General features: G+C 40.2%; 1 protein-coding gene across 1 annotated transcript; it reads left to right on the top strand.

The window, feature by feature from the left end:
• The first annotated feature begins 23,757 nt into the window (after positions 1-23,757).
• On the top strand, positions 23,758-24,657 carry LOC115508836 (60S ribosomal protein L6-like). The gene is given in 2 exon segments (XM_032592387.1): positions 23,758-23,778; positions 23,781-24,657. Coding segments are annotated over 2 exon segments (861 nt in total). The 3' UTR covers positions 24,621-24,657.
• The last annotated feature ends 540 nt before the right edge of the window (positions 24,658-25,197 follow it).

Below are 25,197 nucleotides of genomic sequence, written 5' to 3'. Positions count from 1 at the left end.
TGAGATCATGACCTGATACGAAGTTGGACACTTAACTGAGTGAGCCACCCAGGCTCCCCTTCTTACTAATCGCATGTAGTGCCTCTTCTCCCAACTCATGCTACTATGGCTGTGACCCTGCTTTTCTCTAGAACAATCTGTGGCTCCTCCGGGTTGGCACAATTACTCCAAAGCCTTCCAATCTTGCACAGGTGCACTTCCTTTCAGGCCTCTTTCACACCCCCCCCACCTGCTGCAAGGACCTCTTACAGATGGTTTCATCACTACCCCTTGAAATCCAACAAAGAGTATGGAGAAATGCTCAAAAAGCAGCTGGATCACCCGGCTTCCACTACCCCTCTCATTGCAAACCCACTCCCCTGAGCTATTTTTGCAGCTCACAGTATCCCCTCCCCTTTGAAAAACAAAACAAATGCAATATTAAGAGCTCCAGATTTTGTTTTTTCTCTTTCTTTTTTTTTAATTTTTTTTTAACGTTTATTTATTTTTGAGACAAGGAGAGACAGAGCATGAACAGGGGAGGGTCAGAGAGAGGGAGACACAGAATCTGAAGCAGGCTCCAGGCTCTGAGCTGTCAGCACAGAGCCCAATGCGGGGCTTGTACCCACAAACCGGGAGATCATGACCTGAGTTGAAGTCAGATGCTTAACCGACTGAGCCACCCAGGCGCCCCTGTTTTTTATTTTTCTATTCTACTCTTCCTCCCCAAGCATCAATAACCTGCTTACATGATTAAATACACACAGCACACAAACTCTTTAAAGCGCAGGAGGGACTCACCCAAATGTGCTCTGTGTGTGTTCCTAGAAGACTGGTCTCTTCTCTTTCCTTATTCCCTCTCCCTCCCCTTAGGGACTGTAAAAGTAAAAAAAAAAAAAAAAAAAAAAAAAAATTAAAACTAAGTGGTGCCATGTTAGTAGCATTATATAATGCCCAAACGGAAGCAAACACAATTCTCTGGAAGAACAAATTAAGCTCAAACAGAATCTCTCAAGTAGGGCACCTGGGTGGCTCAGTTGGTTAAGCATCAGATTCTTTTTTTTTTTTTTTTTAATTTTTTTTCCAACGTTTTTTATTTATTTTGGGACAGAGAGAGACAGAGCATGAACGGGGGAGGGGCAGAGAGAGAGGGAGACACAGAATCGGAAACAGGCTCCAGGCTCCGAGCCATCAGCCCAGAGCCTGACGCGGGGCTCGAACTCACGGACCGCGAGATCGTGACCTGGCTGAAGTCGGATGCTTAACCGACTGCGCCACCCAGGCGCCCCAAGCATCAGATTCTTGATTTTGGTTTTAGGTCATGATCTCACAGTTTGTGAATTTGAGCCTCAAAGGGGGGCCCCAGAGCCTGTCTTGGATCCTGTCTTCCTCTCTCTGCCCCTCCCCCACAAGCAAGTGTTCTGTCTCTAAAAAATAAATAAATGTTAAAAAAAAAAAAAAGAATCCCTGAAGTAAAACTTACCAAATACAGACAGAAATTAGTCAACATGGTGGAAGTCAGGAGTAACAATACACAAAAAATTTACATCCAGAAGAACCTCAGAGCTACTGGAAACAAAATTATGACACATGAAATATTTATTTATTTATTTCAATGTTTATTTATTTTTGAGAGAGAGAACAAGCAGGGAAGGGGCAGAGTGAGCGGGGTTTGAACTCGAGAACCGTGAGATCCTGACCTGAGCCGAAGTTGGACGCTTAACAGACTGAGCCACCTAGGCTCCCTGACACGTGAAATGTTTAAAGGAAAAGACGAAATCAGAAAAGGATCAAGAAATAGAGAACCAGGAAGATTTAAAAATGATTCATAAGAAAATTTTAGAAAGGAAAAATATTATTAAAACTAAAAATGAGGAGTGGGTTAAACAGAAGTTTAGAGGTACTGAAAAAAAGCAGCAGCAAACTGGAAGACCAGTCCAAGGGCATTACCCAAAATTAAGCACACAGAGTCACGGAAACAGAAAATCTCAAAGTAAAAAGAGATGAAAGATAGAGCAGGTTTAACTAATGTCCACTTGGAGCGGAGAGAGTAGAGAAGTGTAAAGACACAGCAGCTGAGAGTTCTGAAAAGTCATGGGGCATTAATACACAGATAAGAAGCACATAGATAAATAAAAAGAAATCCCCACTTGAGCATGTTGTAGTAACTATACAACACAAGAAAGATAAAGATGATCCCCAAGGCCGGCACAGGAAACAGATAACTTGGTTACAAGCGATGGCAATTAGACCAATAGCCCACTGGCTACAGCTACATAGGAAGCCACAGAAGGGTGGGAAAATCTCTTTTGAGAGAAAATAAGAATCATGCACAGCACAGAATCAGTACAGAATCATGTATCTGGCAAAATGTCTTTTAGGAAGAGCGATGAAATTAAAAAAAAAAAAAAAAAATGAGAGACTTTCATCGATAGGACCCGCACTAAGGGAAGGGTATACTTCAGGAAAAAAGGCAGGTCTGAAAAAGGACTGTGAGTAAAGAAATTGGTAAACACGGAAGTAAAATGAACATTAACTGTATTAAAAAATAGCAATATCTAATCTTTAGGGTTAAAAAACCCTCAACAATAGCTTGAAAGTAAGGACAGGGGGATCTGAGTGAAAGAGGTCGAATGTCTTTACAACGACGTAAAACGAATTATGATATGATTAAATAGTAGCTTGATAAGTGAAGTATACATGTTGAAGTTTTGAGGACTAATAGTAAAAAAATGGAAATAGAGGGTATAACTTCCTAGCCAGTAAAGAGGGGGAGATGGAATAAGAAAAGTAAGCGAGTTACAGCAATCCATTCCAAAGAAGGTAAGAAAGGTGAGAAAAAGGAGCTGTGTATTTCAATGGTGAAATTAAAGATAGACACCAGAAGGAAGGGACTGATTTGGGGCATCTGCAAAAGTATTCTTTCCCTTGACCCGTGCACAGGCACCCCTCCGCCCCCCGCAAGCCTGGCTGTCTCCGAGCTCAGGAGCCTCCTGGCAGGTGAGTGGGCAGGGGGTGCCCAAGCTCTAGACACCCCTTGTGAGAGAAGATGGAGGTTCTGCCCTTTGGGTTCTAAATCCACAGCCTGTCAGGATCTCCTGAGCGACTCTGGCACAGCTGGATTCTCCCTCTCCCAGCTGTCTCCCCAAAGTCTTTGTTTAGGTGCAGTGCAGTAACAGGAAATGTCTGTTTACAGCTGGGGCTCCTGCGGCACAATTAGGGTGAGGTGGATGGGCCTGGACAGAGTCCAGTGGCCTGAGTGCTAATCCCTGCTGCACCCCTTGTAACTGTGTAAACGCAGGACATGGGTATCATCTCTGCATTCATTTTCCTGGTCTGTGCAAATGAGGAGGTTGAACCAGACAATCGGCCGGGTCCTTTTCAGCTCTCATAGCCCTTCATTATGTTCATCATTAAATATGCATCAGATACAATCAGTTGTAAGCTTGATTTTCTGACAATATTAAACTCTGCTCTTTGTGCATGGCCCTTATAACTTGATGCTTATATAATGTGTTCATTTGCCTACAAAACACAACAGCAATACTCCCTCTTATAGCCTTGTGTTCAGTTTTTGCCTTTCTTAGTATCACTTTTCTGGGACCTCAAGTAGGAAGATCTTTAAAAATTAAAAATAAAAAAGGTAAAAACAAAAAACAAACAAACCAGAAACCCTCAGTGACTCTGCCTCACTTTGATGTATCTCCTTTTGCCTTTTCTTATGTATTCAGGTGCATCACCCGTCCAGATGGCTCAGATCTTAAGTCCCTCACTCTGGGGACCTAATGGACCTTTATCTGCCTGGATATAGAAGCCAAGTCCTACTGACAGTGCACTATTAAGAGTTCCAAATGACCTTTCAGTAGCTAAATTAAATGGTCGTTGTCCACCATGATGCTACTTGATTTAAGTGATGCTTTTGATGTGATTAATCACAGAGTATTGCTTCACAGACTGTCCTCATTAAACTTTCAAGGTGCTAGACTCCAGTCTCTGGTGTGTTTAATCCTGTCCACACCTTTCCCTCAGACAGGTTTAGTGCTCATCATTCTCATGCAGAGGGCACCCCAAAGCCTAATACTCCCCGGTCCTTCTCCTTACTTATTACCTCCCACACTTCAAGTCATCCACCTGTTTCACTAGAACAACAGTTAAGGAAAGAAGCAGCCTCCTCCTTGACTCCCACCCCCCACTCCACCCCCTACCAGCCATCTTCCTTGTGTGTGGGTGTTGTGCTCCGATGGATGGCCCAGGTGCCTCACTATTCAGAGTCTGAGACTAGGATGCTAACCTCTCACCTCCACCACCCTGGTTTCTTCTCCAGATCTGTGAGAGAATTCTAACATCTTGGGGGTGTTCACAGAATTCCCACCTCAGTCTGACTGCTGGCACCTTGTATGATCTCAATCAAACCACTCATGCGCTATGCACCCAGTGCCATTTGACCAGCCCTTGCCACTTGGCATTACTGTGGCAAGCCCATTTAATACTTGTAGTACTGCCAAGAAGTTTGATATTCAGCTGGTTGGCACCAGTAAGTCCTAATGAGTGATTTATAATATATATCCATTCTCGTCGGTCTGTGCCTATGCCACACCAGCTGTGAAATGTATTAAATGTGACCTGGAGATAGATGCTACTCACGGTTTATAAATGAGATTGAGGCTCTGAGCTGTGTGGGGAGAGTGTTAGGCACATGGCACCTGTTCTAATGGCGCAGACTGCAACAGAAGTGAGGTGGTCCTGGAGCCAGAGGGTTCGGCAACTTCCTGGTCATGGTTAAGACAATAGCTGTTCCTTTATGTGGTCCAGAAGGTTGCTCCTAGAAGCTTGACGTAGAGTCTATCTCTTCAAATTCTCCTAATTCTGTAAGTACTTCCCTCAATAAATGTGCATAAAGTAGCTCTGATGGATTCTGTTTTCTGCAACTGAGAACCCTAGCTAGCGGATGTGTTTCAGGTGTCAGAACTAAATTACAATCCAGCAATAAAGGACTGGCAGAAAAGATGGTGTAAAATATGGCTAGTAGCAGGATAAGGGAAAATTGGAGAGAATAATAAAGGGCACTAAAAATAAAATAACAGATCATAAGATATTTTGAAGTCATCAGGGAAAAGAGAGAGCCATATTTAAGATAATATTAATATTCTCTATTACATTGCATATATTATTATGTCAGGTTTAATTATCTGTCCTCCTTACTATAGTCACTTGGAAACATCATACCTATGCTCCCTTGAGAAGAGCACATAGTCTTGTTCAACTTGGTATCTAGAAACTCTGTCTTGTCCTCCTTAGGATCCCCCTGGGCCTAGAACTAGAGTGGCTACAATGTGGCCAGCACTTAATAAATATATTGAATGAATGAATGAATGAATGAGTGACAAAATCCACCACAGTGCCACACACAGAGCAGTTACTGAGTGTGGCAGAGATGGAGGACGCATATGGACATCTCCTGTAAACTCCTAGAGAGCCCCAGTGGAGAAACATGTGTTTATTCCAGGAAAAAGTCTAGAGAGAGAAAAAGCAATAATAAAGTCCTGAATGAAGGCCAGAAGTGGGAAGGAAATTGACCTGGTAAGGTCAGTAAATACACTGACAGGGAAGAAGATGGTCAGAGTAGGGAGGGATGTTTTCAAAATGTGGTCTTCAGATATCTCACACTACAATTAACTGGAAACTTATTTAACATAAAGATTCTTGTGCCCCACCTAAGACACACATAATCCTTTTTTAAGAGGCCACTCCCCCCTCAACACCCAAGCAGTTCTTAACCATACTAGTTTGAGAACCTGCATATTATTTGCTGCATGTGAAGATAATGTTTCAGCTATAGAGCTGGAAATGTCACCTCTGCCAACCACGAGAGGTGAGAGGAGGGCCAAAGCAATGCATTTGGAGCTTAGATATTGATCTCATCTCCCAGACACAGACCTCCAGGGACTTAAGGGAGAACAAAAGACAGACTTAGCAGGAGGTATGTCAGTTATGTTGTTTTCAACTCCAAATATCAGAAAGCCCACCTCAAATTGTTCAATTAGCAAATGCATAGTCTCCCCAAACTCAAGAGTCCACAGGAGGGGCGCCTGGGTGGCTCAGTCGGTCGAGCGTCTAACTTTGGCTCAGGTCATGACCTGGCACTTTGTGAGTTTGAGTCCCACATGGAGCTTGCTGCTGTTAGTGCAGAGCCTGCTTCGGATCTTCTGTTCCAACCCCCTCTCTGTCCCTCCCCTACTTCTGTTTGCATGCACTCTCTCTCAAAAATAAAACTAAAAATTAAAAAAAAAAAAAAGGGTTAAGTGGCAGGATTGGCGTACACAAGGACTATCTCCAGATTCTCTCTGCTGCCATTCCCCCTAAGGGTATGGTCACTGATTTGGGTCATAGCCTCTAAGCCAAGAGCCTTGGAGACCCTCTGCAATCTCAAGTGGCACTGGGTGGCAAGCTTCCTTCATTTTAAACTTGAACACTGCCACTGCATCTTCATATGTAGGTTTTCCTTTTGGCTCCCAAGGTAAAGACATAGTTTCTAATTAGACTACACATCCCTTATTATTGCGTTTTAAGAATTAAGAATTTTAATCTGAATCCCAAACATAACCACCGTGACTCCAGCCCTCTTCTCCTCAAACCTCAATTTGGTTCATTAGATTGGCCTCTCTATTTGAAGAAACCAAGAAACCTTACTGAAAAAGAGGAATTAGAGCAAATTGAGTGTGGCATCAAATCCTGAAGTGATCCGGGTCCTACATGCAGTGTCTGCTAATTTCAAAATGAAGTCACTCTTTCAGGCAGGATCAGTATGATGGAGGGCTATCAGTGAAGTGGGTTATTCTGCAGGGCACACACATGACTATTATTTAGAGGTCATTTCTTGTGTATTTTGTTAATGGAGACATTAATATATTTATCATTTATTTTGTAATTCAACAAATATGTACTGAGAAATGAAATCCAAAGCAAGCAGAAGGAAGGAAATAATAAGGATTAGAACAGAAATTAATGGAATAGAGAATAGACATGCCATAGAGGACATCAATAAAACTAAAACTTGGTTCTATTGATAAGATCAACATAATTGACAGAGTTTTAACTAAGCTGATCTAGCAAAAAGAGAGAAAATTCCAATTACTAAAATCAGAATGAAAGAGAAATATTACTACGAACCTTACAGAAATGAAAAGGACTATAAAAGAATTCTATTTGCTTAGATGAAATGGATAAATTTCTACAAAGACAAAAACTGCTGAAATTGACTCAAAAAGAAATAGAAAATCTGAATAGATCTATAATAAGAAGAGATTAAATTAGAAATTTAAAAACTACCTACAAAGAAAGTCCTGACCCAGATGGCTTCACTGGTGACTTCTACCAAATATTTAAAGAATAATTACTACCAATTCTTCACAAACTCCTACAAAACACAGAAGATGAAACAACTGTCAGCTATTCTATGAGACTGAAATCATACTAGACAAAAGTATCAAAACAAAATTACAGACTAATTTGTCTTATAGACTAATTTTGTATCAACAAAACTAGCAAATAGGATCTGCAATATATAGAAAGTATACCTCAGGGCTAAGTGAGATTTATCCCAAGAATGCAAGAGTATTTTAACATCTGAAAAACATCAATTACTGTAATATACCACATCAATAGAATAAAGGGGGAAAAACACATGATTAACTCAATAGATAGAAAAAAAAACATGAGAGAATACAAAACTGCTCAGGATAAAAACAACAACAACAACAACACTACAGGGGTGCCTGAGTGGCTCAGTTGATTAAGCATCCGACTTTGCTTCAGGTCATGATCTTACAGTTTGTGAGATCGGGCTCTGTGCTGACAACTTGGAACCTGGAGCCTACTTCAGACTCTGTGTCTCCCTCTCTCTGACCACCCCCCACCCCACACTCTGTTTCTCTCTCTCTCAAGAATAAATGAACATTAAAACATTAAAAAAATTAAAATAAAAAACCCACTACATTAAAAAAATCAACAAACTAGGAATGTAAGGAAACATCCTCAATCTAATAAAGGGTATCTATGAAAAAGAACACAACTATCCTCATATTAATGACAAAAAACTGAATGCTTTCCACCTAAGACCAAGTACAAAACAAAGATGTCTGCTTTTTGATGCAGACGTTGTACTAGAGGTTGTAGCTGGGGCAATTAGGTAAGAAAAGGAAAAAAAAAATCCAAGTTGGAAAAGAAGAAATAAAACTATCTCTATTTGCAGATGACATGATCTTGTGAAGAGAAAATCTTAAGGAATCCATTAAAAATCTATTGGAACTGATAAACAAGTTCACCAAGGTTATAAGATATAAGATCAATATACAAAAATCAATTGTATATTATACAGTAGTAATAAACTAAAGTGAAATTAAGAAAATTTCATTTGCAATTCAAAAATAATAAAATATTTATGTTAATTTTAACAGAAAAGTGTAAAACATACTATGAGGGGCGCCTGGGTGGCGCAGTCGGTTAAGCGTCCGACTTCAGCCAGGTCACGATCTCGCGGTCCGTGAGTTCGAGCCCCGCGTCAGGCTCTGGGCTGATGGCTCAGAGCCTGGAGCCTGTTTCCGATTCTGTGTCTCCCTCTCTCTCTGCCCCTCCCCCGTTCATGCTCTGTCTCTCTCTGTCCCAAAAATAAATAAACGTTGAAAAACATACTATGAAAACTACAAAACACTGTTGAAAGAAGTTAAGAAAATTTAAATAAATAGAAAGAAATATGATATTGTTAAGATGGCAACACTTCCCAAATTGATTTATATTTTAAATACAATGTTTATCAAAATCTCAGCTGGCTTCTTGCAGAAATGGACAAGCTGATCCTAAATTTATATGGCAATTCAAGGGACCTGGAAGAGCTAAAACTATCTCAAAAGACAGAAAGTTAGAAGACCCACGCTTCCCAATTTCAAAAATTACTACAAAGCTACAATAATTAAGACAGCGTAGTACTGGAATAATGGTAGACATATAGATAAATGAAATAGAATTGAGAGTCCAGAAATAGACCCACCCAGTTATGGTCAATTGATTTTCAAAAAGGGTGCCTAGGAAATTCACTAGGGAAAGAATAGTCTTTTCAGCAAATGGTACTCAGACAACTGGAAATCCTCATGCAAAAGGATGAGGTTGGACCCTTACCTCACACTGTATATTAAAATAAACTGAAAATGGATCAAGACCTAAATGTAAGAATTAAAACTATAAAATTCTTTAAAAAGAACATAGGCACAAATCTATGTGACCTTAGATTAGGCAATGGTTTCTTAAGTATAAGAACAAAAGCACAAGCAACCAAAGAAAGAGATAAATTGGACTGGCTTATTACTGGGCAGGACTCTGGTGACCTTGATGAAAGTTGTTTTGGAGGAAAGGAAGGCGAGAAAGGTAACAAGGGTTGTATATGGAAATGGTAATGGGCATAGAGAGAATGCAAGACATATGGCAGGGGATAAATCAGCAAGATGTGGCAAGAGATAAGATCTTTCCTTGGTACAAGAAAGAATGAAAAGTCAAATATGCCATATATAGCTACTTAACAAAAATACTTTGTATTGTGATTTGGTTTGCCACGTGTGCAATCTTTCTAGTGCTGTAGAAACAAAAGTGGTTTCAGTAATAAATGGGTACTGTAACAAATATATATATAATCCCAGTTTAGTTTACACACATACATACGCACATGCATTGAACTAAGATAGAAAAGACACACAAAAATATTCATAGGGTTTCTTCCTGTTTAGGAGACAAAAGATAATTGTAGTTTTCTTCTTCATAGTTTTAAATAAGAAAAAAATTTACAGAAGACAAAATCAAAGAGTTGTTTAAATTTCATCATATACAATAGGAATAGAAAAAGACTAGTTTTTCTCACCTATCATCTTCCCCCACTCATCTCCCTGCCTAAGTCCTTCCTTTGCTGAGAGATCCCAAGTAGGCCTAACTTCCTTTTCTACAGGGTTGGTTCAGGAAAGTTTAACACTTACACATAAAGTAGGAAGGATGAAGTCCCGCACTTTTCTGAGAAAGGTAGGATTATGTAAGGGTTAAGAGCAAACCCAGAGTTCCTGACCTGGCTCTGCCCCTCATCTGTGCCTAGGACACATATGTAATCTTCCTAACTGCAGTTTCCTTGGGTGAAATGGGCTAATTTATAGGGCTCTTTTGGTGATAACATGAGCTAATGCCTGTAGATGGGTTAGCATAGTGCACACAGTAAATTTTGGCTGGTATCACTATTATTAGTATTATCTGCATGAGATTATTAGTTCGACCGTTTTCAAAGGCAGCAAAGCCCTCTGAATGTTAGAGTGCCTGTGTTCAGCAACAAACGACCAGAATTTAGAGTTTTAACAATATCTTGTGCCTGACCTTACCTGATCTACACAGAAGACTAATCGAGCCCTTCAAATGTCACTCCCAGGATGCTCTTCCCCTGACGTCCCCATGCCTTTAATCATCCATCACAATAGGAGACCTGATCAAAGTCACGAACAGCTTGGGAGCTGAAATCACAGGAGAATTACAGCCTCTAAGATGACTTGAGACTTTAAATCTTACTATTTAAAAAACTTCTAAACTTTAAAAGTTTAAGCAACCAAAGAAACAAAAAAAAAAAAAAAAGAAAGAAAAAAAGAAAGAAAGAAAGAAAAAGAAATGTAATTTTAATATTATCAAGGGAGCTCAGAAAAACCATAGCCTGTAGACCCATAAATCTTGTGCCAAAATGAGACAGGGGGCTCCTCATGAAAATGACAAATTCAGGGTAGACTGAAGCATGACAAGAAGTCATCTTCGAGATGAGGAAGTCCCATTCTCATTTTACAGAAAGGTTGAGAGCAACTTCAGCCCCTGGCTCATGTTTCTTTCTGCACCATTGCTTCTCCCCGATAGTTGACCCACACTGATGAGCAGCATTGGTTGCGGTGTGGTCACACCTCAACCACACAAGCTCTCAGCACAGGAAGCCTCCCTTCAGGAACTCCCGGCTCCTCAGACTCCCTAGGATCAAAGTTGCCAGAATTCCTCAATAGCTGGGAAGTGAAAGGGGAGAACCCAACAGCAAGCCTTCCAGTTTTTTTCCTTTTTTTTTTTTTTTTTTTTTTTAACCAGGCCCATTAAATGGAAAGCAGAGGATCAATTCCTACAGGAAGGGTCAAGGACAGAAAAGAAACTAGAGCTTCCTTGCTCAAAACGTACCCCAGAACAAAACTCTGTTCTCCATTCAAAGCCATCCCACTGGGTGGCTCCAAACTACTCCTCTCATCTTATGCCAGGGAATTCTCTCTAGTGCGCACGCATGCACTTTTTTAGAGAAAGAGAGAGAGGGCACAAGTGAGCGAGGGTCAGAGAGAGAGAAAGAGAGAAGGAAGTGGGGCTCACCTGAAGCAGGGCTTAAGCTCACCTGATGTGAGACCTGAACTCATGAACCATGAAATCATGACCTGAGCTGAAGTCAGATGCTTAACCAACTGAGCCACCCAGGTGCCCAGGGGTCTCATTCTGAATGAATATTACTAGCATCTCCCAGATATGTTAATCCCCATTGTCCCTCTACCCACAAGTTCCATTGTGCTGCCTGTTTCTACCTGTCAAATTCTGCTTATCCTTGAAAACCCAGTTCAAACCACTGTTCTCCATGAATCCATCCCAGATCACCCCAAACAGGAAGTGGTGGTTCTCCTTTGAAACTCAGATAGAGTCACTGGTTACACAACTTCTATAGTATCTAATGAGGAATACATAGGACAAGAGGCTCCATTTTTAAATACTGAAGGAGACTGGGAAGCCCCTGAAGAATAGGAATCCTGTATTGAGTTAATATCCCCTCTTAGTACTGAGAACAGAGAAGAGGCTTCATAATGAACAAATGGATAAATGAATGAATGAATGAAAAAATGAACAAACAAAAGAAAGACAAATCCAACCTTCATGTTTTTCAAAAGACTATTAACCCTTAAAAAAAATAGCTCTTAGGGCACCCAGGCGGCTCAGTTGGTTAGGCATTTTACTCTTGGTTTTGCTCAGGTCATGATCTCATGGTTCGTGGGGTTGGGCCCATCATTGGGCTCTGTGCTGACAGCATGGAGCCTGATTGAGATTTAAAAAAAAGTTTGTTTATTTTGAGAGAGAGGGAGAAAGAGAGAGAGAGACAGAGAGAGAGAGAGAGAGAGAGATTGCATGAGCAGGGGAGGAGAGAGAGAGAGAGAGGGAGAGACAGAATCCTAAACAGGCTCCATTCTGTCAGCACAGAGTCCCACGCAGGGCTCCATCTCATGAATCATGAAATCATGACCTGAGCCAAAACCAAGAGTCAAACACCCAACCGACTAAGCCACCCAGGTGCCCCAGAAATAAATAAACTTAAAAAAAAATAAAATAAAAAACAGTTCTCCTCATAAAGACAATTTTAACCCATGTACAGCTCAAACAATATATTTATGGACCCAACAGAAGACCATCAAAATGTGAAGCACATTTGCCACTGACATGAGGTACAACTAACTTTATTATTTCTGTTTCCCCCCTTCCTTTTCAGTAACAAAATAAATCCCAGTCCCAGCAAATGGCAAATATCTATTCTTAAAGTACATTTGGATTTTACTAATTTACTTTGCTTATGCATAATTCAAAGGGGGATTTTACTTCAGTGCTTTATTTGTGCCTTCTAGTTATTATTCCTTCTGAAAACAGCCAGTCACATATATTAGGTCTAAAGCCCTACTAAAGGTTTTTGGGTCTCTCTGTGTGTTTTTAACTTCCTTTTCTTAAGCTTACAAAGTAGAAGCATCAGTTTGGGTGATTGCTTTGTGGTGATGTTCAATTTCTGGGACATTAAGAACCCTAGTGAGGAGTGAGGGGAGGAAGAGGGATAAAATGTTGAAATACCAGAATATAGGCTTATATGGTTTCTCGGAAAAGATCTTTTTTGAGCCAAAAGTCTCTAATTGCAGAGGAAATGGCCTTATTCAGAGTTTAACAGTCACATTCTCTTAAATGCCAGGAACTATATTCCCAGTGCTTGAAAAAGCAGGATTTTTTTTTTTAAAGAAAGAAATCCATCTTACCTCAGCACTGTGATGTCAGGCACTCTCTATACCATGGGGGAAACTGCAACAAAAATCTCAGTGACTTAAGAGATAAGTATTGACACCCCCAAGAGAGGCAGGCCAAGAATAGAGCTGCCCCATACATCTCAACTCCCCAGGCTGACTCTATCAAGTTGGGTGTAATTATTGTGCTGTCAGTTTCCGGCACTTCTGTGGGAGCAGAAATAACCCATAAGGAGCATAGATAAAGTTGATTTAAAAAAAAAAGTATTTAATTGCATGCCCAGGGCATCAGAAGTGGTTTATGAACAGGGGAAAGGAGATCAGAGAAAAGAAGCTGATGGTCAGACATGGAACGTGGACAATCTACCAGGTGGCATGGTGCCTTGTGGGGAGACTCCTAAGCAGTCAGACAAGCTGACAATGCCACTCCAGATGTCCTCCCATGCTGCCTTTCCCAATAGCACCCATCTGGCCACCTTTTTGCTTAGGCCCTTATCTCTGGCTTTCCAGAGCTTAGTACAGACATGCCCTTCACAGACATCAGAGAGTCAGACTTTGTGGCAAAGGGCAGGAAATCATGGACATCAAAGAGAATTTTCATAAAAGTTGGAAAGAGGCTCCAAGAACAGGCAGGGACCAAGGGAAACTATACAGCAAGAACACAGCCAGACTATGGTCCCAGAACCATCTTGCCAGAACCACGCCCTGGATGCTGGATGACATTGTTCAAGGCTCACCTTCTACTGCTGAGCCCAGCCTGGAAAGTTCAGCCTCTCCCTGTGTTTTTTGTCTGTGGCTCTGCTTGGCTAGGCCTGGCACATGCCCATGTCCTGGCTGCCCTGGAGCTTCTGTGACAGGTGGCTGGCCCTGTGCTCTCCCTAATTTGGGGCTGTCCCCCAATAGGAAAGGTGTTTGGATACTAGGCAGCCAAACACAATCTCAGGAACCACTCTGCAAGGTCTAGGAACCTAAAGTCTAAAGCCTTGCACGTCAGTCCAAAGCCAGAAGTCTTTGGCACCATGGCACAGTTACTCAGACCTAATCTCTTTCTAGAGGAGGCTGTCCCATGGCTCATGACTTCTGGCTAGACCACAGCACTATAGACTGAAGGGAGTTTGGAGACCATCAGTCTGGATGAGGAAACTGAAGCTTCCAGAGATCAAGCTCCTACCTCCTATCCTCCAATCTGAGAGGCAGAGTCTGAATTCACTGCATCTTGGAAGTGTGCAACCTCCGGCTTTAACTTGAGTGGTCATTGGCTATGACTCAGTCTGAACTTGGCTGCATTAAAACATAATGGTTTTACCATCCTCAAAATAGAAACCCAGTCTCTCTCCTGACATTTTCCATCTACCATTTTCCTTGCTGAGTTGTTTCTTAACCTTCCGCTAGGGAAGTTTCTTAAACAATTCTGTCTGTTATACTCCTGAAGAATATGCCATAACTGCCTGAGGTGAACTGATTAATATTAGCCAAAATCTGGAGCTCTTCTGTGACTGGTTCTGGAAAAAGAAAGAAAGAAAGAAAGAGGAAGGAAGGAGGAAGGAAGGAAGGAAGGAAGGAAGGAAGGAAGGAAGGAAGGAAGGAAAAGAAAGAAAGAAAGAAAGAAAGAAAGAAAGAAAGAAAGAGGAAGGAAGGAGGAAGGAAGGAAAAGAAAGAAAGAAAAAGAAGGAAAGAAAGAGAGAGAGAGGGAGGGAGGGAGGAAAAGAAAGAAAGAAAGAAAGAAAGAAAGAAAGAAAGAAAGAAAGAGAAAGAAAGAAAACAAAAAAAAAGAAAAGAAAAGAAAAGAAAAGACAAAAAAGAAAAGAAAACATCAGATCTTTCTGGTGTTATCTCAAGAATTTGTTAGAAACAAATGTTCAAGAAAGTAGGAGTAAGACAAAGTGACATTTCCATTTTCAAATCCTTTGAACACTGTAAGATCCAGCCAGTCCTCCTGGTGAGGTCTGTCATGATTTGCCTAATGACTGAGCCCTTATTTATTTAATTCAAGAAACATAAACTAGCTTCATTTCATTAGTGCTTAAAATGCCATTAAGTTTTAGGCATTCGGTGGTGAATGGTTGTTATTTGTGTTGCATAAAGTAGAACTTCTATTTGAATTGTGATCAATGCTCTCAAACTAGTCAACCAATGTCTTTAGTATAGTGGGAAGGAGAGACACAAAGGATGTTAAAATGAGCTCATCAAACAGAAGGATGTACCATCCATCTCTGATGATTTCTAGATTCTTTTTTTTTTTCACATTTAACATCTCCGTAAATAGCAAGGCCTTTGCTTTCTTAGCAATACACAGAATAATGATATATTTTAAAATAGATGGTATCTTAGATTCAATAAAACACTGACAAAGTACTTGTTCATGTGAAATTATTGGGTGATTTGGGGAAAAGATAGAAATGTTATACTAACATTTGCATGTGAAAAGTATGATTATCCATAGTGTCTGTGGCACAATGACAATTCCAAGGATTATACTTTCCTTTGCTTCAGTCCACTGTGGCCCACCTTCCATTTACTCTCTGCCAAGACCAGATGCTCGAAAACTTCCATTATCATTAACACATCTCACTCTACTAGAGAAACAGACTGATTTGGTGACTATTGCCTTGTCAAATATGGCCTTATTAACCAGAAAAAAAAAGTAAAATATGAAACCTAACCTAGTGATAGATGAATATACAAAAGAGTAAGGCCCTAACTTCCACCATAGGATCAGCAGACTCAGTAATGTTGTTTCTTTTTTTCCCCCTTCTTTCTCCTTTTATCTAAAAGAAAGAAAGAAAGAAGAAAGAAACCACTCTGATATGTTTCAATTTCAACAGTAGTGATGATGATCTTCCCTGCTATTAGCACTTCCTATGAGTAAACACATTCAAGCCTCCCAAGGTGATAAAAGTCATCCCTAGAATCCAAAAGATGAATGCCAAGTCGTTTTCAGCTTCTGTATTGTAGCTGAAACATGAAAAAGACATTCACAGCTGGTTCAGAGATGAGCAACAAACGGTTGCTGGTTGCTGATTTTACTAAGAAGTTCAATGGGAAACTTGAAGAATGGGGTTTTGAGTCTGACAGAAATGACTGGGAGCAGAGTGAGCTTACTTTGTATTCCATGATTTAACATGTAATTCCAATGATGTTTGTCATTTAGTGAGTAATTTCTATTGTCAACATTATACCCATATTTTATTTCTGGTAACTAAATAAACCACCACCTTCTACATGTGGAGAAATCAAGTCTCAGAGGGGAGAAGTGCTTCCCCCAGATCTCACCATTCCTGGGGAAGAGCCAGACTCAGCTCTGTCTCCAGGGCCCATTCACACTCTTAACTGGGACCTGATGCTACTGGTGGGTGCTCACAGCTCTTCGGCTCTTCATAGGCTCCAAATTGTGACTTTGTTCTTGAACAAGTAGACTGTGAATCAGAAAGAGCAGCTTTCACAGGCTAGGTCAGAGATTTGAGTGCTACTACACTACGCTGTTCTCGGGAGCACTCTTTATCCACAGGGCTCTCTCTGTGTGCCAAGAGGATGCTATCCAAACCTGACACCTCAGCCTGCAGGTGTTCAGAAGAGATGAGCCAGGGTTCTGCTGGCACATGGTGCACGTAGACTAGTTAAGCGCTTGAGGAGAAGGCTTAGGCGTGAAGGGTCTTCTTGGGGAAGTTTGCCAGTGGTTCCCCCTGCAGCACACATACTGGTAGGGATATTCTCTCACTCTCCACCTTGCCCCTCACTCCCAGAGGTTGGGGGGAAAGTCTCCTCTTTTTGACTCAGTCTGAAAGCTTGGGAACTGGAGACCTGAACTTAAGCTCCAGAGTCCTCTCTGGGTCTGTCCTAAGAGGCCTCATAATGCTCATGCAGACAGGACTCCTGTAGACCTAATGGCACAGCAAAGGGTCCTGAGGTGGGTACACATGCCAGACCCCACTGGGACTCTTCCCGCAAAGTCAAGGTAGAATCCGAGTTTCCAGAACATGGTTCAAGCCAAGGAGTTGGGTATCAGTCAGTTTCATTTAGTAGGTGTATGTTGCTTAATTTGGCGTATACCAAAAACGTTCACAATTTAGCATAAATGGAATTTTTAGAATTGTATTTATTGTGAAATAAAATGGTATGTGTCCATTGCAGAAAATCTGAACAGCAGAGAAGAGTGGACAAAGGAAAGTTAATATCACATATATTTTCACCTCCAGAAACAACTTTTGCTGACTATTTCTCTAGCAGCTCACCCATTTAAGACAACAGTGATTGTCTCTTACCACAAGCATTAGCTGGATCTATAGGAGAACAAGGACTTTATATTTAATTCCAAACACAAATTTCTTTGCTTGAATATTCTAGAACATAATAACCACCTGGCATGTTGCCTTTTCATTTTGATAGTACCGATCTAAATATAGCATGTAGGTGTTAAGCTGCATTCAGAAACTATGCCTAAAATCACACTAGTCATAGATCTTATTTTTCTGAGTAAACAGATTCAGACTCTACATTTTCATTCAGTCCTTCTGAACAGAAGGGAAAAACACAGGAATGAGTTCCAAAGTCAGTTAGTGTAGAGAGCTTCTTACTAGAGGCTGCTACTTCAGGGAGAAGAGACTCTGTCTTGCATACTAAGCATTTCTGGTGCAATGAATAAATCCCTCACCTGTGTGTTCACTCTACTTTGTACTCCCAGGGAGCCTGGAAGTGATTATTCAACTAAACGTTAAATCTGATGAGGACTCCATATCAAGAGATCATCCTCTTTGCTTTTTATTGATTTGTAGTCTTTTTGTATCAACCCTGACTCTACATCTCTGTTACACATCAGGTTTAAGAAAAGATTCAGGTAGAAGAAAGTTAGATTTGAAAGGAAGCATGAATGTGTTGGCAGGAATTGGAATCACTGGGAATGCTCTGGGTGCAGCTAACTCTGTTCTTGACATAAAGAAAGTTGGTAAAAGGTTTCAGAACAAAGATGAAATTTAAACCATGTAGATAAAATACCTGAAAAGAAATAGGAGAAGATGAAACTGCCCCTAAGAAGAGAATTGGGGACTCAGAAGAAATTGCCAAACTCCCAGTAATGCTGCAATAACCACGTGGTTGTATTTCTTTTTAAAATCATAAACACAGAACATACAGAGTTTGTTTCACTTTAAGAGTGCTGATTGCAGTCTGATAAGCACCCCACTGAGCTGCCCCACATTCTAGATTGGTTCTGATGGGACTGCCAGTATCAATTCGTCCTCCACTCCCTGTCAAAAGGAGCAGGTGCAGAACCCAGTCCAGCTATTCTTGGTTCTTCATGGTCCTGTCCAAGGTCATTGATTTAAAGGATGGTTGGTCATGCACTTTCTTACACCATACACAAAAATAAACTCAAAATGGATGAAAGACCTCACTGTAAGACAGGAAGCCATCAAAATCCTCAAGGAAAAAAGCAGGCAAAAACCTCTTTGATCTTGGCCACAGCAACTTCTTACTCAACACGTCTCTGAAGGCAAGGGAAACAAAAGCAAAAATGAACTACTGGGACCTCATCAGAATAAAAACTTCTTCACAGTGAAGGAAACAATCAGCAAAACTAAAAGGCAACTGACAGAATGGGAGAAGGTATTTGCAAATGACATATCAGATAAAGGGTTAGTATCCAAAATCTATAAAGAACTTCTCAAACTCAACACCTAAAAGGAAATAATCCAGTGAAGAAATGGGCAAAAGACATGAATGGACACTTCTCCAAGGAAGACATCCAGATGGCCAACCGACACATGAAAAAATGCTCAACATCACTCATCATCTGGGAAATACAAATCAAAACCACAATGAGATACCACCTTACACCTGTCAGAATGGCTAACATTAACAACTCAGGCAACAACAGAGGTTGGTAAGGATGCGGAGAAAGAGGATCTCTTTTGCATTGCTGGTGGGAATGCAAGCTGGTGCAGCCACTCTGGAAAACAGTATAGAGGCTCCTCAAAAAACTAAAAATAGAACTACCCTATGACCCAGCAATTGCACTACTAGGCATTTATCCACAGGATATAGGTATGCTGTTTCAAAGGGACACATGCACCCCCATGTTTATTTAGCACTATCAACAATAGCAAAAGTATGGAAAGAGCCCAAATGTCCATCGAAGGATGAATGGATAAAGAAAGTGTGGTGTATATATACAATGGAGTATTATTCGGCAGTCAAAAAGAATGAAATCTTGCCATTTGTACCTACATGGATGGAACTGGAGGGTATTATGCTAAGTGAAATTAGTGCGTCAGAGAAAGACAAGTATCCTATGAATTCACTCATATGAGGACTTTAAGACACAGAGCAGATGAACATAAGGGAAGGGAGGCAAAACTGATATGAAAACATGGAGGGTGACAAAACAGAAGAGACTCAAAAATATGGAGAAGAAACTGAGGGTTACTGGAGGGGTTGTGGGAGGGGGGATGGGCTAAATGGGTAAGTGGCACTAAGGAATCTACTCCTGAAATCATTGTTGCACTATATGCTAACTAATTTGGATGTAAATTTTAAAAACTAAAAAATAAAATAAAATAAAATATATAAAGGATGGTCATGTGACCCAAGTACAGCCAACAATAAAGTCTCCAAGGGTTTGGGCCTGTGGATGCTGGGAGAGAGTTAATCTTTGTTTCTATATCTGGACTCATGATCTCAAAGGTCCATAAATGATTAGAGTTTCTGGGGATTATTCTGTGGTTGAATGGAGAACAAAGCAAACAGGAAAGCAAAAGGGAATGTGCAGAAAATGGGAAGGAATAGGAGGGGAGAGAAAATAGAGTGAAGACATGAAGACATTGAACACCTGGATGTCAGAGCCAGCACTAGCTCAGGTTGGTTTCCCATAGTTATAGGAGTCAATAAACACTCTACTGTACTTACGCTAATTTGCCGTAGGTTTTGTCACTTGCAAACAAAGATCTAGAAAGTCTTCTGACTCTCATTTTTTAATGTGGAGAAAGTAAGTTCCAGAGAGGTGTCAGTCAAGATTAGACTGTAAGATGAGGGACAGTCCTGGTTCTCCACACAGTATAGTGCTAACAGACTAACCAGCATAAATAGCCATAAAATCACAGAACTTAGATTCTTTCCCCACACTCCAGAATGTGATTTGTTAGTCTCTGCTTGAGCATCATGATCATGAGTATCAGCTTTTGTCATAGCATTGTGATTTCTAGACTCCAAAAGGACCCTGGACTCTCCAAATGTCCTCCTTTCAAGCCAACGTAGTATTTTAATCCTCCCACCCCTGTTTCTTTTTTCTAAGGGAAAAAAAAAAGAATTTATTTTTAGTATTATTTCAAAGAATCCAAGGGCAAGAGAGCCTTGCGAATGTCTAGACAACAACTGGAAAATGAGGAATTTATGCTACTCTCTGTGTCTCTTGGGAGCCAAATGGATTCTTAACTTCCTTTTATTGTTCTTCTTCTTTCTTTTCTCTGTTTATGGATCTTCTCATCTTTGTACCCATGCCCTTCCCCCGCATGAGGGTTATCCAACTTTAAGTTTCAGGCGTCCAACAATAACCACTTCAGTACATTTAGATCAACTGTTCTCAGACCTTTTAGTCTTAGAACCCCTTTACACTCTGAAAAATTATTGAGTAATCCAAAGACCTTTTGTTTACATGGGTTATTTCTATTGACAGTTACTAAGTTAAAAAATAAAATAGAAAAAAATTTAAGTATTTGTTAATTCATTTAAAGATAGTGATAATAAACCAATTACATGTTAACTAAATGTTTTTTATAAAAACTGTATTTTCCAAAACAAATAAAATAACTTAAAGAGTAGAATTGTCTTAAATCTTTGCAAGTCTGTTTAATACTTCCAAATAAGACAGAGTAACAGGAATCAGGTTTACCCTCTTTCTTGCAACATCTAAGCAACTGGACAAAGTGAATAAAAAGTTAATTGTCAAGACATTTGGCAGTGAAAGACACTAATCTCTGAGACATGAAAAACAAATGAAATGAGTCCTAAACTTGCTGAAGCTTACTGCCTTGGGAGAATTTCCAGGGGGCAATGCCAGGAAGGGAACCCAGTAAAAGTTCTGTGGTCTTCGTGAGCTGAGATGGAGCTGGAGTGTGGGTAAGTCAAATTGAATAGAGTATGTAGGGCAGAATACCAAAAGAGAGAGCCATGTAAAAAGAGAATTCCAGAGGTCCCAGAGAGCACCTGTCAAGTATTCAGGCAAGAAGTTATTGGAGAATCCATGTAAGAGAACTACCTGAAGTTAATGAGTCACCCGAAAAGATTGGGAAATGCACACAAGTTTGAAAATATTGTCTATTCCCACAGGCCAGAGTGGAAAACGTCATCATTCATGAGGTATCAAAGTAGAGCACTCAGAAAATAATGCCTTAGTTATGGGGAAAGATTAATCTAATCTAAACTAATTATAAACACTGCTCTGGCCCTGCTTTTAAAAGCTTAAAAAGCAAGACCCAAAAGGATCAAACTGTTCCCAAGTAACTTATTCACTTCTCAGAACAAAGTTCAAGAATATTTATAGGAATATAAAAATATCCAGCACCCAACCAAGTAAAATACACAATGTCTGGCATCCAACAAATAATCAGGCATGCAAATAAGCAGGAAAATATAACCACAAATGAGAAATAACCAACTGAAACTGAACCAGAAATGATGCAGATAATCGAATTAGTAAAAAAGAAATTAAAACAGTTATTCTAGGGGCACCTGGGTGGCACAGTCGGTTAAGCGTCCGACTTCAGCCAGGTCACGATCTCGCGGTCCGTGAGTTTGAGCCCCACGTCAGGCTCTGGGCTGATGGCTCAGAGCCTGGAGGCTGTTTCCGATTCTGTGTCTCCCTCTCTCTCTGCCCCTCCCCCGTTCATGCTCTGTCTCTCTCTGTCCCAAAAATAAATAAAAACGTTGAAAAAAAAAAAACAGTTATTCTAACTGTATTCCATATGTTTAAGAAATAAGGTGAAAGAATGAACAGGTTAAGTAGAGACATGGGTTCATAAAGAAGACCCAACTTGAAATTCCAAATAGGAAAACTACAATGTCTCTGATGTAAAATATACTGGGGATTAATGGAAGATTAGACACTGAAGAAGAAAAGATTAGTAAACTTGAAGATACCACAGTTGAAACCATACAAAATGAAATACAGAGAAACAAAAGTTGAAAAAAGATTAAAAAGAAAAGAAAATCAAAGTGTTGAACAGCCTAATATTCATGTTTCTGGATACTCTGAAGCAGGTTAGGAGATGAAAAAAATTTAATTTTTTTAAAAAAGTTTATTTTCAGAGAGAGACAGAGAGAGAGAATGCATACAAGTGGATAAGGGGCAGAGAAAGAGGGAGAGAGAGAATCCCAAGCAGGCTCCATGCTGTCAGTGTGGAGTCTGACACAGGGCCCAATTCCATAAACCACAAGATCATGACCTGAACTGAAATCAAGAGTCAGATGCTTAACTGACTAAGCCATACAGGCACCATCAGAAAAAAACAAATTTTTTAAAATATTTATTTATTATAGAGTGAGTGTATACATGAGTGCATGAGCTGGGGAGGGACAGAAAGAGGGAAACACAGAATCCAAAGCAGGCTCCAGGCTCTGAGCTGTCAGCACAGAGCCCAACATGAGGCTTAAACTCACAGATTGCAAGATCATGACCTGAGCTGAAGTTGGAAGCCTAACTGACTGAGCCACCCAGGCGTCCCAGAAAAAAAAATGTTTAAGAAATAATGACCAATATTTTAATGAAACCAAATTTGATGAAATCTATAAACCCACAGATTGAAGAATCTCAATAAATTCCAAGCACAGGAAACATGAAGAAAACTACATCAAATCACTTCATAATCAAAGTGCCTAAATCCAGTTGTAAAAAGGAAAATCTTAAAAGAAACCAGAAAAAAAGACACATAATTTATACAGAAAAAGAGATAAGGATGAAGGTAGATTTTGTCATGAACACAATACAAGGCAGAAGACAAATGGAGCTGGGGGGAAAAATTCCTACAACCTGTAAGTCCTTTTTCCATGAAAATATCTTTCAAAAACAAAGGCAAAATAAAGACTTTTTTAGACATACAAAAGCTGAAAGAATCTATTCCCAGCAGATCTACACAAAAAGAAATATTAAAGGAAGTCCTTCAAGTAAAAGAAAAAGGTGAGTAGATAGAAATCTTAAACAACAACAACAACAACAACAACAACAACTTCATCTACACAAAGAGATAAAGCAGACCAGAACTGGTAATTATGTCAATAATTATAAATATTTCTTTGCATTGTTTAAATACTTTAAAAATATAACCAATTATTCAAGTAAAAGCAATTATGATGCATCGTGGAATTTATAATACATGTAGAAGCAAAATGTTTGGTAAGAACAAAACGAATTCTCAGAAGAAATGGAAGTATAGAAGTATAAAGTTCTTTTACTGCATGTGAAGTAATATAACATCAATTCAAAGTAGAATGTGGTAAGTTTAAAACAAACCCTAAAGCAATCAGTGAAACCAAACCAAACCAAACAAATAGCTATAGCTAACAAGCCAATAAAAATGATAAAAAACGAATTATAAAAAATGCTTACTCCAAAAGCAAGCAGAAAAAAGAGAAAAGAGAATAAAGAATTAAAGGGACAGATATAGACCGGAAGCCGGGATCTTAGTTCTCTTTCCCATCTTGCAAGATGGCGGGCGAAAAAGCTAGAAGCCAGATGCTAAGGAGAAGAAACCTGAAGCCAAGAAGGCTGATGCTGGTGGCAAGGTTAAGAAGGGTAACCTCAAGGCTAAAACGCCAAAGAAGGGGAAGCCCCACTGCAGCCGAAACCCAGTCCTAGTCAGAGGAATTGGCAGATATTCCCGATCGGCTATGTATTCGAGAAAGGCCATGTACAAGAGGAAGTATTCAGCAGCTAAATCCAGGATTGAAAAGAAAAAGAAGGAGAAGGTTCTTGCTACTGTCACAAAATCAGTTGGTGACAAGAATGGTGGTACCCGAGTGGTGAAACTTCGCAAAATGCCTAGGTATTATCCTACTGAAGATGTGCCTCAGAAGCTGTTGAGCCACGGCAAAAAACCTTTTAGTCAGCATGTGAGGAAATTGCGAGCCAGCATCACTCCTGGAACCATTTTGATCATCCTCACTGGGCGCCACAGAGGCAAGAGAGTGGTTTTCCTGAAGCAACTGAGCAGTGGCTTGCTATTTGTGACTGGACCTCTGTCCCTTAATCGAGTTCCTCTGCGTGGAACACACCAGAAATTTGTCATTGCCACCTCCACCAAAATTGATATCAGCAATGTGAAAATCCCCAAACACCTCACTGATGCTTACTTTAAGAAGAAGAAGCTGCGTAAGCCCAGACACCAGGAAGGTGAGATCTTCGACACGGAGAAAGAGAAATATGAGATTACAGAGCAGCGCAAGGTTGATCAGAAAGCTGTGGACTCGCAAATTCTGCCAAAAATCAAAGCCATTCCTCAGCTTCAGGGCTACCTCCGCTCTGTGTTTGCCCTCACGAATGGAGTTTACCCTCACAAATTGGTGTTCTAAATTTCTTACAAAGAACCTAGTTAAATAACAGATCCATAAAAAAAAAAAAAAAAAAAAAAAGAATTAAAGGGACAAATAGAAAACAAATACCAACATGGTAGACTTACACCCAGCTATATCAATAATCACATTTTATGTAAACAGTCTAAATATCCCAATTAAAACACAGAGATTAGAAGACTGGCTAGAAAAGACCCAACTACAAAAAACCCCAAAAAAACAAAAAAACCCTCTCACTTTATTTATTTATTTATTTATTTTTAATATATGAAATTTATTGTCAAATTGGTTTCCATACAACACCCAGTGCTCATCCCAAAAGGTGCCCTCCTCAATACCCATCACCCACCCTCCCCTCCCTCCCACCCCCATCAACCCTCAGTTTGTTCTCAGGGTTTTTTTTTTCAATATTTATTTATTTATTTATTTATTTATTTATTTATTTTTGGGGACAGAGAGAGACAGAGCATGAACGGGGGAGGGGCAGAGAGAGAGGGAGACACAGAATCGGAAACAGGCTCCAGGCTCTGAGTCATCAGCCCAGAGCCTGATGCAGGGCTCGAACTCACAGGCCGCG

Source organism: Lynx canadensis, chromosome A2, assembly GCF_007474595.2.
Source record: "Lynx canadensis isolate LIC74 chromosome A2, mLynCan4.pri.v2, whole genome shotgun sequence".
Lineage (NCBI taxonomy): Eukaryota > Metazoa > Chordata > Mammalia > Carnivora > Felidae > Lynx > Lynx canadensis.
Note: the sequence above shows the minus strand (reverse complement) of the source record. Positions and strands in the feature narration are given on the sequence as shown.